At 36.5% G+C, this 24,765-nt stretch overlaps 4 protein-coding genes across 6 annotated transcripts; 2 read left to right on the top strand and 2 right to left on the bottom strand.

Moving 5' to 3' along the window:
* Nucleotides 1-3,175: 3,175 nt before the first annotated feature.
* Nucleotides 3,176-5,045, top strand: LOC129321885 (probable WRKY transcription factor 15). Of its 2 annotated transcripts, none has more exons than XM_054967832.1 (3): nt 3,176-3,999; nt 4,119-4,244; nt 4,496-5,045. In XM_054967832.1, exons 1-3 carry the CDS (start codon nt 3,275-3,277, stop codon nt 4,653-4,655), a joined length of 1,011 nt encoding a protein of 336 aa, XP_054823807.1. In that variant the 5' UTR covers nt 3,176-3,274; the 3' UTR covers nt 4,656-5,045. The 2 variants fall into 2 exon arrangements, with proteins under 2 accessions (XP_054823807.1, XP_054823806.1); XM_054967831.1 differs by having other exon boundaries at nt 4,116-4,244.
* Nucleotides 5,046-5,931: 886 nt separating this feature from the next.
* On the bottom strand, nt 5,932-10,009 carry LOC129321886 (probable 2-oxoglutarate-dependent dioxygenase At3g50210). Of its 2 annotated transcripts, none has more exons than XM_054967833.1 (12): nt 9,697-9,959; nt 9,286-9,401; nt 8,307-8,425; nt 8,137-8,200; nt 7,784-7,851; nt 7,352-7,410; nt 7,084-7,249; nt 6,953-6,972; nt 6,823-6,869; nt 6,628-6,708; nt 6,450-6,539; nt 5,932-6,349 (listed from the first exon to the last, which is right to left on the bottom strand). In XM_054967833.1, exons 1-12 carry the CDS (start codon nt 9,728-9,730, stop codon nt 6,218-6,220), a joined length of 996 nt encoding a protein of 331 aa, XP_054823808.1. In that variant the 5' UTR covers nt 9,731-9,959; the 3' UTR covers nt 5,932-6,217. The 2 variants fall into 2 exon arrangements, with proteins under 2 accessions (XP_054823808.1, XP_054823809.1); XM_054967834.1 differs by having other exon boundaries at nt 6,133-6,349; nt 6,450-6,544; nt 9,697-10,009.
* Nucleotides 10,010-11,986: 1,977 nt separating this feature from the next.
* Nucleotides 11,987-13,265, bottom strand: LOC129323033 (protein IRX15-LIKE). Its single transcript, XM_054969571.1, has one exon. It carries the CDS (start codon nt 13,117-13,119, stop codon nt 12,193-12,195), a length of 927 nt encoding a protein of 308 aa, XP_054825546.1. The 5' UTR covers nt 13,120-13,265; the 3' UTR covers nt 11,987-12,192.
* Nucleotides 13,266-21,559: 8,294 nt separating this feature from the next.
* Nucleotides 21,560-24,737, top strand: LOC129322838 (probable inactive receptor kinase At5g67200). The gene is given in 4 exon segments (XM_054969267.1): nt 21,560-21,741; nt 21,744-23,073; nt 23,851-24,084; nt 24,087-24,737. Coding segments are annotated over 4 exon segments (1,959 nt in total). The 5' UTR covers nt 21,560-21,657; the 3' UTR covers nt 24,398-24,737.
* The last annotated feature ends 28 nt before the right edge of the window (nt 24,738-24,765 follow it).

The following is a 24,765-nucleotide window of genomic DNA, read 5'->3' as shown; positions in this document are numbered from 1 at the left end:
CGATTCTAACTACAATACGCTGCTAACTAATTTATATTTAATTATCAAGAAAATTGGTTGTGTCAGTCTTTGATTTATTAAATTTGTTCCGAAACACATTTTTTTCACATGTACCCTTATTAGATGGCTAATTCCTCTATCCATCTTCTTCATGCTTTGGAATTCACTCTTCTTATTGTTTAAGGAAGATTCATAATCAGGACTAAATTGAAAAAACAAAAAATTAATTGAAATTGTACCGTAGGCCAAAGAAGAAATCGTTCCTTCGGATGCTTGTCTCTGACATTGGAGGAAGTAATAGATGCAATTGAAGGCCAAACAAAATATAGAAGGCAGACTTTGCATGCCAACATGAATCAATTCCATTTGGAGATTGGCAAAAGATCCTGGTAAAAAGAAAAAGTTAAATCTTCCGAAATTGGAATTTTGTATATTTTTGTAGAGTTTACTTATTTTAAAAGAAGAAATAGAAGAATTTATATTTTATAAAAATAATAAAATGACATAAAATATCAAAAAATCCACAAAAAAATCATAAATATAAATTCTAAAAGATTTCAATGCAAAATAAAAGAGTGCAACAAAAAGGGGCAAGGGCGGTGGCGAGGCAAGAAATGGGGCCCGGAAACCCAAAATAAAAACTAATCTAATACTGGTACTGTTTAATATTTAATTATTGAATGATAGCGATCGAATAAAAAATAGTAGCAATATTGAATTAATATTTAATTATTGAATGACAGCGATTGAAGAAAAGATAGTAGCAATATTGAATATCTCTATATAAATTATTATTTTTGTGGAGAATAATTTCCGGAACTGCGTGTGTCTTCTCCATGAAGAAGGAAAAATAATCTAGAATATAATATACCAGTGTTAAAAAAAATCTCAAAGGTTGGCCCAAAAAAAAAAATCTCGAATTGTCATTTATATATTTTAAGAGATTAAATTATTATATTTTAAAAAATTAAATTATCATTTATATATTTTTAAAAATTTTATTTTATTTTTCATATTATATATTGTAATTAATAAATTAAGTTATATAATTACATTAATAATTTTAAAATATATTTAAAATATTTAAAATTAAAATGCAAGCTTATTTAATTTAAAAGCCTTATTATTAAATAGGTTTTCAGGTTTAGGTTTGAAGGGCCAAGTTAAGTTATAGATATTCAAAAGAAAAGCTTTATACAAGCTTTAGGTTAAGTTTAAATTTTTGATTTACCACAACTCAAATTTATTTGGTCAAAGTCTAGCTCGACCTGGTCTATTTTTATTTTTAACACTAATAAAAAATAAAATTAAAAAAATAATTTAATTATTATAAAGTTTCATATATTTTGAATCAAAAATTATTTTAATAAAGTGTTTTATAAATAAAAGTAGGGGGAATATATGATAGCAATTTAGGTTCTTTGAATAGTATTTTAAGATTTGATGGCTAGAAGTGTATATGAAGAATATCATTTGAAATAAGGTAACTTTTAAAATGATATAGTGCTTGTTTGAATAGGCTATATAATCAATTTGCAAGCCCAAAACCTTGGTTTTGTTAAAAAAGAAAAAAAAAAAAACCTAAACAACTCGTTTTTCTCCAAAATCGATTTTACCCCCACAACCCCGTTTTGCATGAAGCTACTCCGACATGCTTTTAATGATCAATTATACATGTTAGGGCCATCATGGGTTTACACTTTACAGATTTTGTACCATTCCAAATATACCCATATGGTCGTATCTCTCTATCCCTCTATTTTTTTGGCCAGAACCGTGGCCATGTCAAAATCAGTTATTGCCAACCTTCTTTTACAAGCGTTTCTGTCTTTACATTTCACTCAATTTATATTCATATTTTCTTCCTTTAAACTCCTTTAATTTAAAAATATAAAATATTTTTTATTAAATTTTATTCTCAATAAAATAATTATTTATTTTTAAATTAATTTTATTTTTTATATTTATTTTTATTAAATACCTTATAATAAATATAAATTCATTTATCAATAAGAGCACTTAAAAAAAAAATAATTACACCTCAAAAGATTTACATTATTAAACATCTAACTCCTTAAAAAATATTTTATATTTTTAAATGTAGAAAGTATTTGTTTATAAATATTTTTGCTCAAGGTGATTTTAATCCTTTTACCTTGATTGAGATGTGTTTGAAAATTCAATGAAAATTGTCGCATTTTATTTTTATTCTAGCCTCTATTTTTGTCTATCTTTCATTAACATAATAAATGGATCACTATTATACAATCTCTTTAATTTTATTTATAAGGATAAAATTAGAAACTTATCAAATAAGTTAAATAATATAATTTGAATTTCTATAATTAATCATGTATATAAGCCAAATAATATATTTTAATTGTTGAATAAAGTTTAACAAATTTAATAACATTATATACAATTTTATCAATATTTTAATTATCAAAAGTAATGTTGGATATGATAACTTGAACATCTAAAATTAATTATAACTAAAACATTCAAACATCTTCTATTTTGTCAAAACTAATTTTTTAAAAAATAATATTTAAACATGGTCAAGTAATAATACAATATTAAAAACACGAGTAGTAAAGAATGCGGTAAATCAAAAATTTAATACAATATTAATAATATTTAATATTCAATCGGACTCATATAAATTTTTCAAGATTTTAGCCTTGCCATCGCGAGATATAAAAATAATAGAATATAATTACAAAAATTGGGGGGGGGGGGACAGGGAGAGCGTGTGGGTAAAAAACATGAGTAGTAAAGAATGCGGGGTAAGGTGTCAATCCAAGTCAACTCTAGCATATGGTAGCAACCAATAGATTTGTGTCCATTTTCAAAAGTGGGGTATCGATCGGACGGCTCCAACATTAGTTTGACCTTAGTTTTAATGCCCTTCAACGTCCCTCAGATCCAATAATAATAATAATTCTTCTGGGGCCCACGCTTCAGAAAAGGTCAATATCCCCCACTTCGCTTCCCAAACATTTCCCCCACAACTTCCCAAAACACCCTCCCAGATCTTATTCCCACCTACATTTGACGGTAACAGTGGCCTACGAACCATGATTCACTAGCGTGACAGATCGGTCACCTTGGCCACCGAATCACCCCCCAACCCCTCCCCCCTCTCTCTGTTTTTTTAGTCTCTGGCCGATCCAATCTATTTTGACCAGGTTTCCACCTTATCATTACCATTTCATTTCCTCTCACTTCGTTCCCCTCTCTTGCTTCTCTCTGCCTCTTTCATGGTTCTGTGAGTATGGCCGTGGAGCTCATGATGGGCTACAGGAACGATAGCTTCGCGGCCAAGATGGATGATAATGTTGTTCAAGAAGCTGCGTCTGGCCTGGAGAGCGTGGAGAAGCTCATCAGGCTGCTTTCCCAGAGTCAGCAGCAATTCCAGTCTTCTTCTTCTTCCGCTTCCAAGTCTTCCGTGGAAATCGAGATGGACTGTAAAGCCGTCGCAGACGTCGCCGTTTCCAAGTTCAAGAAGGTGATTTCTCTTCTGGGTCGAACCAGAACCGGTCATGCTCGATTTAGAAGAGCCCCTTTGCTTCCTCCTCCTCCTCCTCCTACCGTCAATCAAAACCCCGAGCCACAACCCTCGGAACCCAAAGTTTATTATGCGACGCCGTTGCAGCAGATCCCGCCGGCCCTTCTTCAACACCAAACTCTCGGCGAGCAACATCCCCTGATCCCCAAAAATGGGATGATTGAGAGGAAGGACTCGTTTAAGACCATTAATTTCTCGTACTCCTCCGCCGCGACGTCATTTATGTCGTCCCTCACTGGCGATACTGATAGTAAACATCCATCGTCGTCGCCGCCGGCGACCGCTTTTCAGATCACAAATCTGTCTCAGGTCTCCTCAGCGGGAAAACCTCCCCTTTCTTCTTCTTCGTTGAAGAGAAAGTGTAGCTCCGAGAACTTGGGTTCCGGCAAGTGCGGCAGTTCCTCTAGTCGTTGCCATTGTTCTAAAAAGAGGTATGCGACGGGTCTGTCCTTATTAAACTCGATCCTTTTTCCTTAAGAATGTCAAAGTCAAAACCTTTGAGATGTTTCTGTTGCTAAATGTTCTGTTTTCAATGGATGCTCTGTAGCAGAAAAATGAGGCTAAAGAGGGTGGTGAGGGTGCCAGCAATAAGCTTGAAGATGGCTGATATCCCACCTGATGATTATTCATGGAGGAAGTATGGACAGAAACCCATTAAAGGATCCCCTCATCCTAGGTAAATGAACTCTCTCAATTTATTTGCACGTATCTATCATATAGCTCTGATTTCAACTTAAATTTTACTCTAGTGTTTGACCTCTGTATTTGAGATTCTAGAAAGGATCCATATTTGTGCGGGAAGCCAAACGGAGTTTTTTTAATATTAGTTTGCTTTTTCGCTGATTCGCCAATGTTAGCAAACCCAGAATGGTGTTTGTCCTTTATACTCTATTCCGAGATTGTACTAAGATCTCATACTGATAACAGGGGATACTACAAGTGCAGTAGCGTTAGAGGATGTCCGGCACGCAAACACGTAGAGCGAGCTCTGGACGATCCATCCATGTTAGTAGTCACCTATGAAGGCGATCATAATCACTCGCTCTCTGCGGCCGATTCAACGAATCTCATACTGGAATCCTCTTAGCCTTTAATCAATTTGACGGTGAGGATTAGCAGAAGCCGTGCTCCCAAGGCATCGAGTTATGGTCAAGTTCAACATTTCAAAGGAGCAGTTGGCTCTGTGAAGAACTAAAAATGCTTTATTAATCTCGAAGGAGATTAGTTGATTACCACTCCCTTTCCCTGTATAATATTGGATTCCTTTTATCTTTCCTGTTCTCTCTCTTGAAAACCGAGACCCTGGCTGTGAATCCATTATCCATTATTATAAATTAAAACAAAAGAAGAAAAGAAAAGCACAGATGGTGGATTTGGTAACGGGTTTCAACATGATAGAAAGTGGAGGTGGTGGGGAGGTTTATTCCTTTCGAATTTTCTATTTGGTTGCTTTTTACCTTTGCCTTATTGGTGCTCACCTTGGATGCTCCTCCTCTCAACTTTTTTCATCCGGATACTGTCACGGCGTCCGAATGCTCTCTCCTTTTGTTTTTTTTTTTTTTTAAACTTGTCTGAATTTCCAATGTTCGCATTGAAATTTTGAAACAGTAAAGATAGATAGAGAGGGGAAATAAAAGAGCGAGGAAAGGGACCGAGCCAAGGAATTGGACAGAAAGGGGGAGACATGACATGTCGTGTAGAGGAGGGTTGACCATAAGGGGGAAAAAAACAGAGGGTGCAGTTGCCAGTTGGGTTGGGGTCGGCTGAATCAGTGAAAAACGTTATTTAATGCAAAATTTGTTTGGACCGTTTGAAGCGTAGGCGAATGAATTTGGGAAGGAGGGGTGGTGTGGAAAATTGACAAAGGAAGAGAAATGTTTGTTCGGGAAAGACGATGGCAAAAGTCAAAAAGGGTTGGTGGTGGAATTGATTGACGAGTTGGGGCCAGAAGAAGGGTCCTCCCTTGTTTCCATATTTGTTGCCTTGCTCGCTCTGCCTTTGCCTTTGCCTTTGCCTTAACGTCAACTTTGTTGTGCAGATTGGACCCTCCTTCCTTCACGTATCTTCGTCACCACCACCATCCACTTCCTTGTTCACATCCCACGCAACTCATCCATATAAAAATACCCATCTTTTGTTTCTTTTCTCCCCCACTCACATGCCTTCTTGCACTAAAGTCAAACACTTTTTGGATTCATTTAATTCGCGTTCAAATACAACCCTTTAAAATAAGCTTTGTGCCATTTTCATCTCTATTGTTCACACCACTGTGCTCTGGTGATGGCCTCGAGGAACTGACCGATCTTATCTTTCGTTAAATTATTCTCTTTTGAGATTTGCGTTCCACATCTTGAACGGTCATATTATAGATATAATGACAGGAGAAAACTACTTAATTTTATGTATTCAAACAACGCCATATTAGATGGATATGAAAATGTTGGGCTGAATCTTCGGCATGCAGAGATGCCCGAGCAATCTGGTTTATTCGTCTTTACAATTTCATTTGTTGTTTGGGTTGGCTAACTATTGCAAACTACTAATTGCTAGTACGCGAGCGTGAATGTTGAGAACGAAGTTCATGGATAAGGAACACGAGCCATTTCCAAGGTTTGCAGTAGTTGTGAATAAACTGTTCAATAACTAGATCTAGATATCAACGAAGTTGGTGGTGACCTTGCTAACTAGATGCTCGCCATACACGGCTCTTCTGAACTTGTTGGGACCATTCGCCCTCGTTTTAAATGTATCCAAAGGCTCCACTGCCGTATTGAAGTTTGTCTGTTCCATCACGTGTGCAACACAATCACACCCACATCAGCTACCAAACAATCAGAACAAGAAGCAGGTCAGGGATGAGTTCGCAAGAATTGCTGATCACCTCGTAAAAATATACTACGCTGACTCTGTATCTTTCCGAGTTGTTTATCACCCGATGCAGAGTTGACTCGTACAAACCATTGGAGTATATCTGCACTGCTGATCACGTTACTCACAGAATCCCAGAAAGTGAAGGATTGGTTTAACGAATGAAGATATGATGTTCCACATCTGCGTACCTTTAGCATGTCACCGATGTTGCACACAAATGATCCAGGAACCGAAGGTGCTGATATCCATTCCCCGGACAAGTTCTTCACCTTCAACAAATTGAATTTTAAGATAAATGATTGGCTTCCTGAAGAATCCCGGAAAATGAATAGAATATCCATCCTTGTGCCCAGACAGGAGTGATCTATGAGCAAAGTGCATACCTGAAGTGCGTTTATATCGTCATCCTGATTAAGCAATGTTAATAAACCTGTCGACCGACATGTCAAGATGATTGAGAATGACTTGCCAAAACATTCTAGGCTTCTATAATTTTAAGTTAGGAAGAGTTACCATAATCAGTGTGAGCTCCACTGGATTAGTTATGGAGAATCAAGAGGCACAAAATGGGAAAGACATCAGTAATGTAAGGCTCAGTGATAGAAACAGAAGGGCAGACCTCGAGAAATGCAATACTTCATTACCATCCAATGTCATTTTCGAGATCAGCTTTTCCATTTGCGGGAGACACACCTGGGTAACCAATAAGTCTCATAACCCAAAATGGATCCCCGGCTCTTTGACCTTCAAATTCATCTGGTGACCCACCTAATGCTAAAGCAATTCCCCTCATAATTTTTCTTGCGAGCTCTGCTGGTACCAAGGAACCGCGTAAGAAACCAAAAGTTCAACCATAGAAGCCTAATTATATGAAAGTATGAGTAACAGGAAATGAGTGAGACAGAAGCTTGCCTGTGCAGAGACTAATATACTCCTCCATTAGAACTTGGAAGTTTGGAGGACTTTGTGGCCTTCACCATTGACCGAAACAAAATGAAAAAGTAAGTCCAAACTTCATAATCGACAGTTCCAAAAGATATTTACTTACTAGAAATACCTCTCTACTGAATGTTAATTCTCCACCATACAACCTAGATCCTTCCTCACTAACCCACGCCTGGTGGTTGTAGGTCATCTTGTTTAAATCAAGATAAATGATCAAACAGTGAATCTAACAAATACTTATTCTCGCCATCATAATGCATGGCTTTTGGGAGAGGAGGAGGAAATATAGGCATCAATTAGAGAAAGTGAGCCTTGATTTTTTTTTTTTAATGACCGAAAGGTATCTTTTTATTAAAAGTGATCTCGTTCGAGGCACTGTTGACCCCTGATTTCACATACCACTGGTTGCATCCTTTCATGGATTCACCAAGCTTTCCGTACATGCCCTCCGTCACTTCCCTATAACACTGTTCCAGGAAAAGGATTGGTTGATTAGCTTATTATGCCTGTCCAATCGCAGAAATTAAGAACAAGACAAATTGTGTGGGATTTCTATATATTCCATGTGATCAAGTTGATTTTGATATTTCTAATGTACTAAATACGCTGGATCACGGAGAGGAGAATTTGAATGAAGAGCTGATTAGTTGTCTTCAATGTATGGAGTTTCATCACGTAAGCACTAGCTAACTAGTGATAAAGCATTAAAAAAAGATACATTGTATCGAAAGGGGGAAAAATTTAAGACCTACATCTATAGCTTCATGCATGTCAGGTACACCTTTAGTTATGTTTTCTCCGATCCTCTGATATCCTCTGCATTCAATTTAAGAGCTGGATTGTTAACTCTGAAGTGAAAAACGCACAAGTGCTCTACATATAAAAATTTGTCATGCAAGGGAATCTATGCAATGAAACAAACCTGTAACCAGTAGCCGCGGTCATTTTAATCTTCATCTTTTCTTCAAATGGAAGTTGAAAAAATCTGCGAGTTACATCTTTAACCTCTTTGAGAAGAGTAGCAGGAATACCATGGCCTTTCTGATCAATATAGAAAAGATTGAGAAGATCAACCACCTTAATGCCATGGCCCTGAGTCTTGCTTTGAATCATGCAGAAAGTATATAACTTAACAGAAATTACAGAGATGACCTATTGGGTGATCACAATAACTTTGCCAGAAGTTGCCATATACAATTAACCATATCAAATTTACAAGTGCAAATCAAATGAAGTCAAATGCATATATCTCTTCAGTTACTGCATACCACTCCTCGTCCTTCTCCCATTTCCCCCCTTTTGCAAATTGCAATTACGTTTACATTTCAACAACGGCCGATTTTAGTTGCTAACCATCGCAAGTGACATGCACATTATTCCCAAACACAATCCGGATCTGTAAAAGCAATAATATCGAATATGCTGGTAGAGGTACTGGTGGACCTATTGTGTAAAAGTAAAATACTACCTTCTATCTTGTACAAGTCACTGTTAGCTACCTTGCAGATATTAAGAAAAGTTAAAGTAGTTTAATTTCATAAATTTGTCTCAAACTGCAATTATTCTTCAGAACTACCCTAATAAATGGTTTACCTCTTAACATGTACTATAAATCTAATCATCCCTAATCTCTCACTTACTGATCAACACTAGCTACTTACTATTTAGATTATGAAAACTCTCCATCAAGTTAATGGAGAGCGGGTGGAATAACTAAATATGCTTTATGTCCCAGGGAAAAAGGAAGGCAAAGATAAACAGACTGTAGAACTGCAGAATGTTATTATTCTTTCCATTCTCTATAGATAAAATCGTCCTATTTTTTCCAGCCAGAATACTAAAGCAAGGACGGAGTAAGAGAAACAAATGTCAAGAGAAGCAGAGAATCGATGGGAAAGTACCACGTAGAAGAACCCAGCCTCTCTACAAGCCTGATCCAATTGTCGAACAACCTCCGAGACTGCAGGGTCCTCAGCCATTTTTGGGTCATCGGACTTGGCTAAAAGGGAGCTAATATCTGCGTTAAAAAATGAAACAGTGATACAAGAAACGAAGCACACCACTTGGCCCCCCTCTTGACTCTTGCTGATTTTACTCGATACTTGAATACTCAGGAACTAGAAGCATAACAAATTTCAGCAAATATTCTCAATTGTAACTGGTAAGCATTCAAATTAACTAGCACGATCAATTATATAACGAGTTATGGAAAAATTTAGAGTTCGAGGGAAGAAAAGAACCGAAGGGTATCAAATTTGAGGTGAATCAGATTCCTAGTAGGAGAAGATTACGGAACTGAAAGCGGAGCTTACCAATAATGGGTATGCAACTAAAGTCGGTGGCCATCGGTCGCTGGGATTATCTCTCTCTGTTCCGAGGGAGGCTTGGTGGAGGATGCGATTGTTGAAAGTCGAATTTGCACGCTATATGGTGATTCAGTGCTTGATTTCCAGTGCTGTCGTCGTCTTCAAGAAAATCTTGACCGGGGACCACTTTGCACGAAATATGACGCACGTCACGACGAGACGACGAATATGATGATTCTGAGTCATAAAACCATAATAAAAGTATAAAACAGCAATTATGAGATCCCCTTTCTAGCCCATCCAAAGAGATCTTTCCTTTTTAGCCAATTTCCTGTTGTGTTTTGATAATTGGAGTTATGATGTCAACCAATTTATCAATAATCAGTAAGTTATATGCAGCTCTATTATCACCGTACTATTTGAATGAAAACTGAAATATATTACTGATAGCCAAGTGAAGATAAATAAGCAAAGTATTAAAAACAATCTACACACCTTTCTGAATAAGAGGTGAAGGTGATGAATGATATTAAAAGAATAAGGTATTTCATTGTATTTTTTTGCTAACAAATCAACAGAAAAGTTAAGATAGAGACACCATGGATGAAATCGAAGCAAACAATATTCAATTTATATAAAGGAGATCAACTGTATATTGGATGACATTTTTGCAAGGATGAAAAGTAGAGGCTCTCAAATAAGTAGGTTGATTGCCTCAGCTGGCTCGCCCCGATGAGCGAGCACTTGAATCCTTTATACTTCATTTTACCCTTCCCCAACAAACTTCAAGCCGAGAGCTATGCCTATTGTCAGCGTACTTTGCACATATATATTGACAAAGTTTTACTTCCTTGATTTATGAACAATCAGATCTGTTATGAGTATTATATTGATGTTTCGATGATTTAAAAATTCTTGAGCACCCTGTCAGCACCCTGTAGTATCTCGAACCGCGTTATCTTGATATTTTTTGCTGGCATCTGGAAAACTTCAAATGAAAGGGTCGTTGGTATAATTTTTCTCTATTATTTTTAGATGGCATCTGTGTGTGTGTGTGTTTTTAACTGTTTCATTTAAACTTTTGATTTTGGGTACTTTATTTTAGAAGTTGTTAGAGGAAAACTGAAAAAGGGTACCCATGCCAAGGGGGAAGATCACATTGCGTTGTTTAGATAATTTGCGCTTAAGGAAAATCTGTTTGTGTTTTTTTTCCTGATAAAGAAATCTGTTTGTGTTAATTGTATTGGGGATAAGCTATATTAACATCTTTGTTAATTTATACTCAATATTTCCGCTATTTTATAAATATTACAATAAACTTTCTTAATATTTAAAAGTGCATTTAAAAAATCTGAGGGTTAATTCCTAGTTTGTATGTGAGATGAGATTAAGATTTTAATTTTAGGATTTAAATCCTCTAAAGTTGAGATTAATGAATTAACATGAAACTTTTTGTTTTAATATTTTCCCTCATTTTATTATTTCCATAACATTGAAAGTAATTTTAAAATTTAAAATTTTATTTCTAACACACTGTACATTAAAACTTATAATAGTTTACTTGATACGAAACAAAGGTGCAGATACAGTTCCATAGAAGGATACCTATATCACTAGTGAATTAAAAAGGTTATAAAATATATTTTGGAAAACAGTGGGTAGCGGATGGCTTTCAAGCTGCCCATTGCTCTGCTACTGCGCTCATTTGTTGGAGTGTAAAACAACTCGAGGCAGTGGATATAGCCAAGTCAAGAAAACATGAAGTTGACTTGGAAGCTTTCGCTCTATTCATGTACCAGCCGTGGCAGGTAACCTTAGACAAATATCATAGTTTGTCTAAGAGAATTAGGTTTAATAAAAGAAGAAAAGTTTATATTTGCAGATAGGTTATGGTAGAGAATTGCAACTTCTCTGAACTGACATTGAATTTAAAAGCTGGGCCGTAGCATTAGTTAGTGATTACATAACTAATGCACCACCAAATGCATAATTTGAAGTGGGGAGAAGAAACCTGCCGGCAATAGATTAATATAGCTGCTCATCATCTTCCTAATATTGTAAATACGTATTGCTTATTTTTCTCCCCAAGAGCCTGCAAATTAAATATTTCACTCAGTCCATTTTTTACCCAATTGTTTTGCTGTGTGATCATTACTTTACAGGTCTTTGTTTCCCGCTTTCCCTATTTAATTAAACTACTTAACCTGTTTCACTGTCCCCTGGTTCGTGGTTAATAAAATCGAAAGTAACTATAAAGCCTGCTCTTGGAATTTGAAAGTTAGGATTCATCGAAAAATAAAAGAAATTGCATAGTTTCCATACAGTGGTAGAAAATGAAATGGGAGGAAAAAATTCATTTTACAATCACCAGCACTGACCAAGAGTATGTAGCAAAATGAAAATAATTCATAAATAAGTATATCTTTTAGCAGTATACATGATGATAACGTGGACTTGAAATGAAAGGCGATCTACTGAGAAGGAAACCGAAAAACAAGATGGTCACGACGACGAGGACGACGTCTGATTCTTACAATACCGGACGCTGTTCTCATCCATCCTTTCCAACACGTAATGCCCCAAATTGCCAGTGACCTCCACCAGATTCTCCGGGCACAGAAACTCCCTCCCGCACACCTTCTCATCCTCCCCGGAGAAATCGTGCACGAACACGTGCGTCTTTGGGTTCCCCCCTTTCTTACTCCTTGCCAGCACGCCGGCGGTGAATATAGCCGACATCCTCCCCGGCGCGTCCGGCCAGTTCCCCCTCGGTCCGTCCACCAATATCACATCCCAATCCATGTCGTACACGTGATTCGGAAGGTCATTGATTCCTAACTTGCATTCCGAGAACAGCAGATTCTGCACCGGCCTGCACTCGTTCCTCACCTGCTCTTTCGCCGAGGCTATTAGCTCCTTCATGTCGCGCCTCTTCGTTGTGTACTGCACGTCATACGCGTCGATTTCCGGATGCTTCTCTTCAATATACGCCGCGTAGTACCGGTTCTCGTCGATGAACACTGTCCTGCCATTGTGGTTCAGGGCTTTCCACAACAGAGTTTCGTGGGTGAGACCGAATATGAGGAGATTACACGGCGAGGAGCATTTCCGAAGCACGTCGGAGATGGGCTTGAGGTCCGAGTAGGGCATGTGGTAGGTGTCATTGGACTTGGAGGCGTAGTGGAGAAGCGTGTTGATGACGGTGGGCGGTAAAGGGGCGTTGTTGATACCAGAAACAGAGGTGGCGACGATGGAGGGTTTTGCAGGGGCCGGAGAGATCGACTCTCGAGTGTAAATGAGGGTGAGGAGGAAGGCGACCGTGAAGAGGGATATGAAAGCCAGAAGCCACAGGCGATTGGAACTTCCTTGCTTGTGAATGTAAGGGTGGAGAAGGATGAGCTTGGTGTTGTTATTGGTGGTGTTCTTCATGGTAGTTTTGGGGTTGAGAACAGAGTCTCTGTTCTTTAGCGGAGAGGATCGGAAGAGACTCTGAAAGGGAACTAGAAAAGAAGGCTTTGATTTTAAAGAAGTGTTGGGGAGAATTGAAGCAAAGGCGAAGCGAGACAATAGGAGGCTTGGTTGGTATATTTAAAAAAGGTCACAAGGTTGAAATGGGTTTTATTAAATGTCACCATCGGACACGGGTACTGGTTGGTATTTTGACATGATTAATTCCTGATATGCAAATAAGAGTATTTAATTACGGAGCCAAAATACGAATGGAAATGGAGAAGGACAGTGCAGGCTTCGGGGGTCGTTGAGGCAGAGGGAGACAGACCATAGCTGCAGCGAGCGACTCCACAACTAATGACAAGCCCCGAGTCGCTTTTCCCTCTCGTTCTCCGTCCTATTTCTCACGTAACCCCCATCTCAGAATATTGCATATTTCTCAAACACGGAGCTGTCTCTGAATGAGACCATGTACCTGCTAAGATTCCCAGTCATCTTCTCCATTTTATAGTCGTCTGTATCATCAGGATCAGAAACCGTAATATAAACCAAGTCTGATACAACTTCAACTCAGTATATACACGGCCACACACTCCTCCCACTGCGGAACCACCACTCCATGGACCTATTCCATTATACTTATGAGACTGAAAAACATTTGAGCCCAAAACAATTATAATTGGGCTGAAGCATTAAATAGGTTTACTTTTTGGCGGCTGTTAATTAAGGTTCATCTCGATTCATGAAGCCCAATCCGTTGCGTAGAAGCACAGATGGTAAAAATATAGGCTTCAATCTTAAAAAGGTACCCAAAGTCTTTGCCTTTTTTTTTTTAAAAATACATGGTCACAACAAATTGTGTAGAAAAACTAAGATCTAGTAATATCTAAAATTAAGAGGCTTTTACAATCATGTGGAGGTTCATCAAAAATCATAATATCAAAGTTGTCACATGTTGTTTGGTAAGATAAGAGATCAACATGTTTATTTATTTCTCCACAAATGTGATCAAAAGTAATCACCCAATCCCTCATAATAAGATCTTTTATTTTTTTGGTAATATCAAATAAGGGATAACTTCCTGAGTAGTTATGACTAATGAGTGACAACGCCTCCTTTAAATTTGAATAGACGTCAACTTTGGATAATTTCTCTTTTTAGCAAAGGTTAAGCCCTTCAAAAATTCTCATAAGCTCTGTTGCTGTGCTAGGATAATAACAAAAATATTTGAAAAATTCTTCAATTGAATTTTCCTTATCATCTTCCTTATCATCTCTGATATGCCTTCATAAGCAGTAGTTCCATTAATGTTATTAGAGCTATCAGTATCAAGTCTAACCTATCTAAGTTCAGGTGAGTTCCATTTGACATCATATCTAGTGTCTCTTTTGTTTAATTGATTGAATTTGAATAGAAGTTTTGGGTCATTATTAATCTATTGAGTGTTAAAGAAGGCAATATTGATGTACATGATCTTATCTTTAAAGTAGAGTTTCTTGCATCTAGCTTTTCAAATGTTCCAACAAGCTTGGGCAAAAAGTCTCTTCCAGGTGTTCTTCTTGTGTTTAAATTATCCAGTCTTGCAAACTAAGAGAAAAAAAGGTGTAAACTTTTGTAGGGTGAACCAATTTTTTTCAAACCTTTTTAACTTCCTCACAATCTCTTAAAATATGAATAGAAGAGTCAAAGGAATTACAACTAAAGAGGCAAGTATGTTGTTAGGGACAATAACCAATAATATGCAATGGTTGTTTTATAGGCGATTCCAAATAACCTTCCAAAGAAAAAAAATCTATTTTTTCATATGTAAGCCACTTTCAAATTTTAAACTAGATATTTGAGCAATTTTGATCCTTATAAGTCTCCATAGCTTTGTAGCCAGATTTGATGGAAAAGTTATTATCAAAGGAAGGCCTATAAAAAAGAACACATTCTTCACTCTATTGATCAGGAGGTTACACAAGTGAGATATGTTTGATCATATCTAAGTAAAGGCAGTGACACAAGAGGTTAATATTCCATCATCCTATGTTATTGCAAAAGTCAATGACTTTAGCATGGAGAATAAAGTTGGCATTAGAGAACGCATATTTAACAAGAGGGTCTAGGAGCAAAGACCATTTATCATACCAAAAAATATTTGATCTCCTCTACTAACTTTTCAACCAACGTGAAGTATGAATTTATTCCAAAACTTTGCATATATTACTCCAAGTATAGGAGTAGGTGTTAGGTTTGACAACCATCGAAATTTTGGTTTTGTTGCATTTGTATTCATCACGTAAAATCTACACCTAAAGACAATTAAATTTAGTAATGAGGCCCCAACAAAGCTTCATGGGGAAGGTAAAATTTTGATTTTTAAGCTTTTTAAGGCCAAGTCTTCTATCTTTTTTGTCCATGGTAATGCAATCCCAAGAAAAAAGATAAGGTTTTTTATTACCATCAAACGAATCCCAAAGGAAATTTTTAGAAATTTTTTTCAATTCAAAAAAAAGGTCAGGTAAAAGCAGAGTTTGCATGATATAGTTGAAAGAGCGAAAAGAATAGATTTGATAAGTACAAATTTCCCCGCCATGTTCAAATAGCAGCCTTTTCAATTTGTCAGTCATACATTTATCTTATTAAGAAAAAGGGAAAAGGTAAGTTTAGAAGCATTTTCATGAGTAATAGAAGTTTTAAAGCATTTACCAAGATTGCCTATGAGAGGAATCTTTAACTCAACACTAATTGGCATAGCTCTGTTAACATTGGCATTATTCAAACAGAAGAATTGGATTTATTAATGTTTATCTTCTTCCTAGAGGCATTGTAAAATTCATAAAAGCATTATTGCATGACCATAGTTTGAGAGAGAGAATGCTTTGCAAAAAGCAATAGATCGTCAATAAAAAATAAGTGAGAGATAGGAGGCTTATTAGTTGTTAGTTTAATTGGCATCAATTCATTATTATCAATGCTATTATTAATGCAATGGCTTGAATATTTAATATAAAGCATAAAAAGATAAGGAGAAAGAGAATCTCCCTGATGCCACGGGAAGGTGTGAATTTTTTAGATGGCTCTTCATTCCAAATGACTCGCATGCATGTAATAGAGATAGTAGCCTAGATCAATTTTTTGAAGTAATTATTTATCCAAATAGATTTAAGAGTATTGTTAATGAAGTTCTGAGTAGTTTATTAGAAGTCTTCTTAAGATCTACCTTAAGAGCCATGAAACCCTTTTTACCCATTTTGTTTTGCATGGAATGGATAACTTTATGAGCAATTATGTTATTATTACTACTCTGTTGCCCCTGTATGAAGCTGCATTGATTATCACTAATTAAGTGGTTCATATAAGCATGAAGTTGATTAGAGAGGATTTTGATGATAATTTTATAGCTAACATTACAAAGGGATATAGGATGAAAATCTTTCATGTAAGTAGGATAATCATTCTTTGGGATCAGAGTGATGAAGGTGTTGTTAACCATCGCAATAGTTTATGGTTCTTTAAAAACCTTTTTCACATATTTGATAATCCTATGATTCAAGTTGTTCCAGTAAGTATGAATGAAACCTTCATTTATACCATCAAGACTTGGAACTTTAAAGGTCATAATGTTAAAAGTGACATTCTTGATTTCATTATCAGTCACTTCTTTATGTAAAGATTGAAGTTGGATGAATGAGAGAGGTGAGAATCTTCTTTTGATAATAAGTGTAAGTTTGGCTTAGATATCCTCCTTAAAGAGGTTGTCAAAATAGGAAGCAGCCATGCTTTTTAGTTTGTTTTGATCTTGAACCCAAGTACCATTTTCATTTTTAAGTGATAAAATCTATTCTATTTTTCATCTAACAACAGATGTAGCATGGATAAATTTGGTATTTTAATCACCCCATTTTAACTACTTACATCTAAATTTTTGAAACTAAATTAACTCTTCTTGTAAAAAGGCTTGGTTATAATCTTTTTAAAAGAGATTTTTCCAAATTATAATTATCTCTATAATTTCTATTCTTATCAACACCTTCTAAATGATGCAAAATTCTCTTCTTGTTATAAGATATATTGCCTATTTTGTCCTTGTTCCAAATGGGAGCAGATGTTGTAAATTTAAATGCTTCCTTCAATCTAATCATAGGTTATCCATGACTCCTTAACCAAAGGATGAAAAGATTCTTTAAACATCTAAGCTGCAATGCAATGAAAAGGTATAGAATGGCGCTCTTGATGATCCCTCTTATCAAGTTGAATTCTAATTGGTTAATGGTCAGAACCATATTTGAAAAGGTGAAAAGTGTCAGTCTGATGAAATTTAAGTCTCCAATTAGTGTTACAGAAGGTCCAGTCCAATTGTTTTTTTATCTTACCTTTTTTCAAAGTAAATCTTTTACCATGGTAGTTTAATTAGAATAGGTTGGACAAATTTATGCAATGTCTAAATTGTTTCACAGACCTCCAATTAAGGTTGTCTCCCCTAAACTTATCATTGCAAAAAAATAAGAGTTAAAATTCTCAACAATGAGCTAGGGATTAATAGTATTATGTGTTATAGAGATGATGGAATCCCAAAGGAGATCACAATTATAAGGGATAGGGTTACATAAACACAGGGGAGCATGTAGCAATCATTGGTAGCTAAAATGTTAACCTTGTAGTGAAGCAATCGGATATTGGAATAAATATAATCAATATTAACAATGTCATTATTTCATAATAGCCAAATACCACTAGCATAGCTGGTAGCTTACACATGTATTCAATCAGAAAAACTTATTTTTTCAACAATTTTATCAACTCTAACACCACTAATTCTATTTTCCAATAAGATAAGGATTTGAATATTAAAAATTATAGTGATTTCTATAATATGTTTAAGAAAACTTTTAACACAAAAACATCTACAATTCTAGCAAATTATATTTATAATATAAATAAAAGGAACAGGTAAACCTAGATTATGGCTAGACATCAAGAGATTTCTCTGAGTGATCAATTTGGTCATCATTGAAGTCTTGCCTTTTTGTGTCCACTAATACTGCCAACACAATAACACTGTGGCCTCTTGCCTTCCGCCAAAGCGCCAAGCTCTTAGACAATAAAGCTTTCCTTAATTTGAATTGTTGATGGCTTTATTAAAATGCCTTTAGCCTAAAATTGACTGCTAGAATGATGTACATGGGCTACGTGGAGTCCTTGCACTTTGAAACTGTGAAAGGGGAGAATAAAAGAGACAAGTGGTGGGCCTCCGTGTGATAAAGGGTTCAATTATAGAAGGCACATAATTTAAGTGCTTCCTGGACTCATTCATCAACCCTGAATAGTAGAGCCAATTTAAAGCCACGCACGTTCCCCGAAAGCATAGATTTCCAATATGGGGATGACGATGATTTCAAGGCTTTGAGATTGTGAGTGCTGGTTACCAACACACCACGACTCTTGCATTGGGAGGGCATTCTCTTTTCACAGCACCATTTTTCATCTAGTCTTTCACATTAGCGAATGCTTAAAGTCAGAGACATTCTTTTGTCTCTTGCCCCACAATATGGCTCTTTCTTTTTGTTCAATCTCTCATGTCCTTTATTTTTTTATCTATTTATTTATGCCGGGACTTTTAACTCGTTGCGTGGTAAACCCTTCTTAAATGACTTTATGCTAAATTCTATCTTCCACCTGATCAAAGATCAACGAAATGCAAGTGGCTTCCTTTTTACACATTTTTATTGGTGATTGGTTCTCGCTGAATTAAAGACGTGATGGTTAAAAATAAAATACTGACGAATGTCAAAAGTGGTGGAGATCGTGAATCATGATTACTGGAGGGACCATGAGAGAAGCACATGTTTCTGCTGTGATGCAGAATGACGTAAACTATGATTGTTTTGAAGACTGGGCAAGTGGGTATTCACATATACTTGGAGGTCTAAATTCCATTAGAATGGGATTATTAATGAATGAGTGGACGAGACAACGGATCCTTGAAGTTCACTGATCAATGGTGTTCCGCATGTAGTAGTCATCCATGCAACTCATGTCATGTTGGCTGCTCTGCTCTGCTCATCAAGAAAAATGAGTCCAGGAATTTTTGTTTTTGTTTTTTTGTTTTTGGTTTTAAAACGTGTAGAGAAAGATAGGCGTTTGATAGCTTCAATAGTACAAAGTTGGATGGTATGTTAAATAGCACAATAAGTATTCATTCTCTTTAAAAATATTTTATATTTTTTAAGAGATTAGATGTTCAAAAATATAAAATATTTTTAACCTTTTAAGGTGTAATTATTATCTCTCTCTCTTTCAAAAATATTCCTATTAAATAAATTATTTTATATTTATTTTAGGGTGAAACATCCTATTTAATAAAATTAAATATAGAAATATAGAGTAAGATTCAGTTTTTTATTGTCAAATTTTAGAGTTGGCTCTCTAAGTTTAACATTTTTACATTTATAACTTACAAAATTATATCAACTTACTCATAAATTTGGATTAAATGCAAACTCAGTTAACTCGCGAGTTCATTTATCAAATTTATTTTTTTATGTTTCTAATTTACAAAATAATATTAGCTCATTTATAAATTTAAACTAAATGCAAACTTAATTAAACTCGTTAAATTTGTTATTTTTTGAACAAATTAAACGAGTTAAACATATATTACGCAAAATTCATCATGGAAGCAATAGGATCTACTTTAAAAAAAAATAAAACTCAAATAAAAAACTAATATTAATTTAAAAAACAAGAAATAATACTAAAAATAAGCTGCCTTATTTTAAAATTTTTTACACTGAGTATGATAATCTATCCATGTAGATAAATTTAATTTTAATAATTATATTTAAAATATATTTAAATTAAATTATTATCATATTAAATATTTTAATTAATTATTTTTTATTTATTAATAGAGTTAAATTTTTATGAGTTTATAATTTAAAATTATATTTTTGTTATAAATTTATTTAAACTCATAGGTTTAATAATTTTGATTCAATAAAAAATATTTTATATTTTTTGTAATGAAGTGAGTATAAATCAAGACGTACGAAACAATAACCGTCTGGCTTAGTCAACAGCGGGAAAAAGGAAAGAGCTTAATGCAGGGTGTGTCCATTGCAGCATGCATGCATGGCTCTGAAGAAGCCTGAAAGAGAGGGGACTGCCACCCTTCACGTGCCTCTCTGCTATCCCCCGCCAGCTGCTTCCCACTCCATTCGTCCTATTTTTCTCATTCCTTTTCATCCCCACCGTTATTGTTGTTCTTGTTAATTATTAAAGGATTAAGGTGTACAAATATTTAAAATTTTTTTTGTTCTTTTTGATAAAATCAATGGACATTCTGTACCATTATTAATTTAAAAATATCAAAAGTTTCTAAACAAAATATTTCTAAATATTGTTATACCTTAGTCCATTATTACAACCCAAGTTTTGCATAAAAGTTCAAGGTTTGAATTTAAATAATTCAGATTTAAAAAATATACTTTTCATATAGCATGTCAATTAAACACATGAATAATTGGTTCACTTTTTATTTAGAAAATTATACTTACTCTTGTTTAATATATAAATATTTCCCCTCAATTAATTTTAGTTCCAAATATAAACAATCTATAGCACATAATTTTTTTTTTCATTTTGACCCCTTGTATTTATCAGCTTAAATTTTTGTGTAAATGCAGTATTTTTCACTCATCATCAAATGTATTAATAATTAGGATTAGGAATAAAAAAAATAATATATATTTTTATAAAAATAAGGATTTTATTGATATGCACTACCATACAAATTTTTTTAAACATTGTTTATATTTTGGAATGGAAAAAGTGTTATTTATTAAAATATTTTTTTATTAATTTACTTAATTTTTATAAGAAAAAATTCGTACTCTTCCTCAACACCGTATATATTTCTAGCCGAAGTGCTCTTAATTAATAAGAAGAACAAAAATGAGCCGATTATTACATGACTGGTTGATTTGGCTTGGAATAAAAAAAAAAATTGCACATATAACTCATTTAACAGTATCAAATAAAGATAACAACCCAACATTTTAAATATTTTACAATATAATAATATTAATATTTAAGTTAAATTAAAATGATAAAAATGTCCCTTCTCAAATATAAAATTTCATTTTTATTCTCAAATTTAAAATATATTACACTCACTAAGTTTATTGTAGAGTAATTAAAAATATTTAAATGTTGGAGTGATATACGGTTGTATATGGACGCTGGTTATAATCGTTTAGTTAAGGGAATTTTTCTATTCTATTACACAAATTTTTTTAATTTGTTTTGGAGAAAAAATAAAAAAAAATTATACTACCACAAATGAGTAATATTTTAAAATTTTCAAAAACTCTTTTCACAATTTCTCGTTATGTTAACTGTCATTGGGCTAATTGAATCAACAAACAAAAAAACACCGCACGGGGCAGCGAGAGTGAGAGTGAGAAGCCACAGAGGGGCTTTCTTATATTGTCTCTGTATGAAGATTCCTCTCCCAAGCTGCTGTGGCCTGCCATGCCTTCCTCCCCACACCCTTGCTTGTCCTCTTCTCCTTCCTCTGCCTTCTATCTCCCTCTTCCAGCGCCGCCTCCTCCACCCTCAACTTGCTCCTCCCTTCCGACGCCGTTTCCCTCCTCTCCTTCAAATCCAAAGCCGACCGGGACAACAAGCTCCTCTACGCCCTCAACGAGCGCTACGACTACTGTCAGTGGCAGGGCGTCAAGTGTGCCCATGGCAGAGTCGTTCGCTTCGTCCTCCAGAACTTCGGCCTCCGTGGCTTCTTCCCTCCTGACACCTTGTCTCGTCTCGACCAGCTCCGTGTCCTCAGTCTCCGCAACAACTCCCTCTCTGGTCCTCTCCCCGACCTCTCCTCTCTCCTCAATCTCAAATCCCTCTTCCTCGACCATAACTCTTTCTCTGGTTCTTTCCCTCCTTCCCTTCTCTTCCTCCACCGCCTCCTCACTCTCTCCCTCTCCCACAACAACCTCTCCGGCTCCATCCCCCCTGGTTTGACTCTCCTCGACCGCTTAGTTTCTCTTCGCCTCGATTCCAACTTCTTCAACGGAACCCTTCCCCCCTTCAACCAGTCCTCGCTCCGTATCTTCAATGTATCCGCCAACAATTTCACTGGGCCTGTTCCCATGACTCCCACCCTCCTTCGATTTGGCCCGGCCTCGTTTTCCGGGAACCCGGGTCTCTGCGGGGAGATCGTTCACAACCCATGCAATTCTCGCTCCCCGTTCTTCGGTCCCCCCAATGCCTCCACCTCCGCGTCGCCGCTCGGGCAAAGCGCGGAATCGCAGGGAATCGTGGTCGTTCCTTCGCAGTCATCTACTAGAAAGAAGCATAAGGACACTGCGTTGATTCTGGGATTTACCATTGCCTTCTCGGTCCTCATTGCGTCCATCCTGTTCGCAATTGCATTGTTTAGGAAAAGGAGCAGTTCCAGAAGACCAGACAGCCCAGAAAGTCAAGAGTCTTTGGAAACCAAAGATGTACGTGCTCCTCCTCCCGCATCTTTAGTTGTCGAAACAGAAATAGAGCAAAATAGGGAAGGGAGTGAGAAGGCTAATAAAATAGAGAAGATAAAAGAAGCACATAAGAGTGGGAATTTGGTGTTCTGCTGTGGGGAGCCGCAGCTGTGTACAATTGACCAGTTGATGAGAGCTTCGGCGGAGTTGCTCGGTAGGGGTAATGTGGGAACAACGTACAAGGCGGTGTTGGATGGTCAGCTCATAATGACCGTAAAGAGGCTGGATGCTGTTAAAACAGCAATAACGAGCAGTCAAGACTTCGAGCATCACATGGAAATGGTGGGCGAGCTTCGGCATCCGAATTTGGTGCCCGTTAGAGCTTATTTCCAGGCAAAGGGCGAGAGGCTGGTCATCTATGATTATCAACCTAATGGCAGCCTCTTTAACCTCATACACGGTAAGTCCAATCTACACCAATGATGCTCTTTGTTTCCCGGTGAGCTAACTCACTGATCCTGTACTAATAGTAGCTTAATTAGCTAATGGCTGGTGTTAAGAGTTAGTGGTGCAATTCGTGGGGCCTAGTTGTGGAATTAGAAATCCAGTATTGACGTGTTTTGGTGCTTTCGGTGAATGGTGGCGTGCAATGTGCAAATTGGATCCCGTAGATGCAGTGGTCGAGGATGTGGAAAGTGGAATCCGATCTATGATTCACACACCTTTTCCGGGTGCCGATCTGGAGAGAATATATATTTCCCCCTTTTCTTTTTTCGTTTGGCTGCCCTTCGGGCTAGGGCATTTGCGTCATTTCTCCTTGTACGCATCGATCTTCTCCATTGCCGACAATCACGGGATTGGACTATTTAATGTGTGTGTGTTTTTTTTTTGGGGTATAAGGGTTGAATTATTTAAAATGTTCTTCTAAATACGAGGTTGTTGTATTCAATTGGGATTTGATTGCTTTGGTCAGAAAATTAACCGCGGGCCACTCGTTTGTCGTCTTCTTTTCACGAGTCTAAACATATATATATATATATATTTAACGGGAGTTTAAACATTTGAACTGCATAACGCAAATATACATAGTAGATGTATACCTTCTTGTGGGGGAATGGGAATCCAAAACTCTTGACATTATCTACGTTAAATTTCTTGGTTAAGATGGAAGTAAACCAATTAGTCGCATTTGATCTCTGATGATAATTTCCTGAATAGAATATTGCTATTTCTGCAGGTTCGAAATCAACGAGAGCGAAGCCTCTTCACTGGACGTCATGTTTAAAGATAGCTGAAGATGTAGCCCATGGTCTCGCCTACATACATCAAGCCTCGAGATTAATCCATGGCAATCTGAAGTCGACTAATGTCCTTCTTGGCGTGGACTTTGAAGCTTGTGTCACAGACTATGGTTTGGCCCTCCTTGCGGATTTTTCATCGACTGAAGACCCTGACTCTGCAGCTTATAAAGCACAGAGACTCGCAACTCTAGCCACCGAGCCACTCCCAAGTCCGATGTATATGCCTTTGGGGTGCTTCTATTAGAGCTTCTTACGGGTAAACCCCCTTCTCAACATCCTTTCCTTGTGCCAGCGGATATGCAGCATTGGGTTAGAGCAATGAGGGATAACGATGGTGCCGAACATAATGGGCTTGGAATGCTCACAGAGGTCGCTAGCATCTGCAGTGGAACGTCGCCTGAGCAGAGGCCTGCAATGTGGCAAGTGTTGAAGATGATACAGGAGATAAAGGACCGTGTAACGATGGAGGATACAAACTGCTAGGTTTTCATAGTTTCTGTCAAGAACTCTAAAGACTGGATGTAGTCATGTTGAGGAGGTAAAAGCGAAAGACTGTAGACTCTGGTTGTCAGAAAAATGAAGGGCATTGCACGACAAGCTCAGAAGAGTATCTCTGCACGACAAGCTCAGAAGAGTATCTCTGCAATCCAAGTTTATTCGACCAATTTTGGAAGAATCTTCATGAATGCACAAAGTACACGCTAATATACAATATTCTTTTTTAGTCGCTGTTGAATACAGTGCGGGGTTGGTTGCTCAACGTATTCTACCAATTTTGTAAGAATATTTCATGAATACATACAAGTATACAACATTGATGATTTCTGATGCTTCAATCCTAGCAAGTATTA

This window comes from Prosopis cineraria, unplaced genomic scaffold (assembly GCF_029017545.1).
Source record: "Prosopis cineraria cultivar Desert tree isolate PC_DT_omini unplaced genomic scaffold, ASM2901754v1 PC10, whole genome shotgun sequence".
Lineage (NCBI taxonomy): Eukaryota > Viridiplantae > Streptophyta > Magnoliopsida > Fabales > Fabaceae > Prosopis > Prosopis cineraria.
Note: the sequence above shows the minus strand (reverse complement) of the source record. Positions and strands in the feature narration are given on the sequence as shown.

Bases quoted from the DNA above. Each gene is read 5' to 3' on its own strand.
- LOC129321885 (XM_054967831.1), top strand. From the start codon at position 3,275: ATGGCCGTGGAGCTCATGATGGGCTACAGGAACGATAGCTTCGCGGCC. The intron at 4,000-4,115 runs GTATGCGACGGG...GATGCTCTGTAG, and splicing joins TGCCATTGTTCTAAAAAGAG to CAGAAAAATGAGGCTAAAGA. The intron at 4,245-4,495 runs GTAAATGAACTC...TACTGATAACAG, and splicing joins AAAGGATCCCCTCATCCTAG to GGGATACTACAAGTGCAGTA.
- LOC129323033 (XM_054969571.1), bottom strand. From the start codon at position 13,119: ATGAAGAACACCACCAATAACAACACCAAGCTCATCCTTCTCCACCCT.
- LOC129321886 (XM_054967833.1), bottom strand. From the start codon at position 9,730: ATGGCCACCGACTTTAGTTGCATACCCATTATTG. The intron at 7,411-7,783 runs GTATGTGAAATC...TCAATGGTGAAG, and splicing joins ATGAAAGGATGCAACCAGTG to GCCACAAAGTCCTCCAAACT. The intron at 6,973-7,083 runs GTAATGAAGTAT...TAACTAATCCAG, and splicing joins CTCGAAAATGACATTGGATG to TGGAGCTCACACTGATTATG.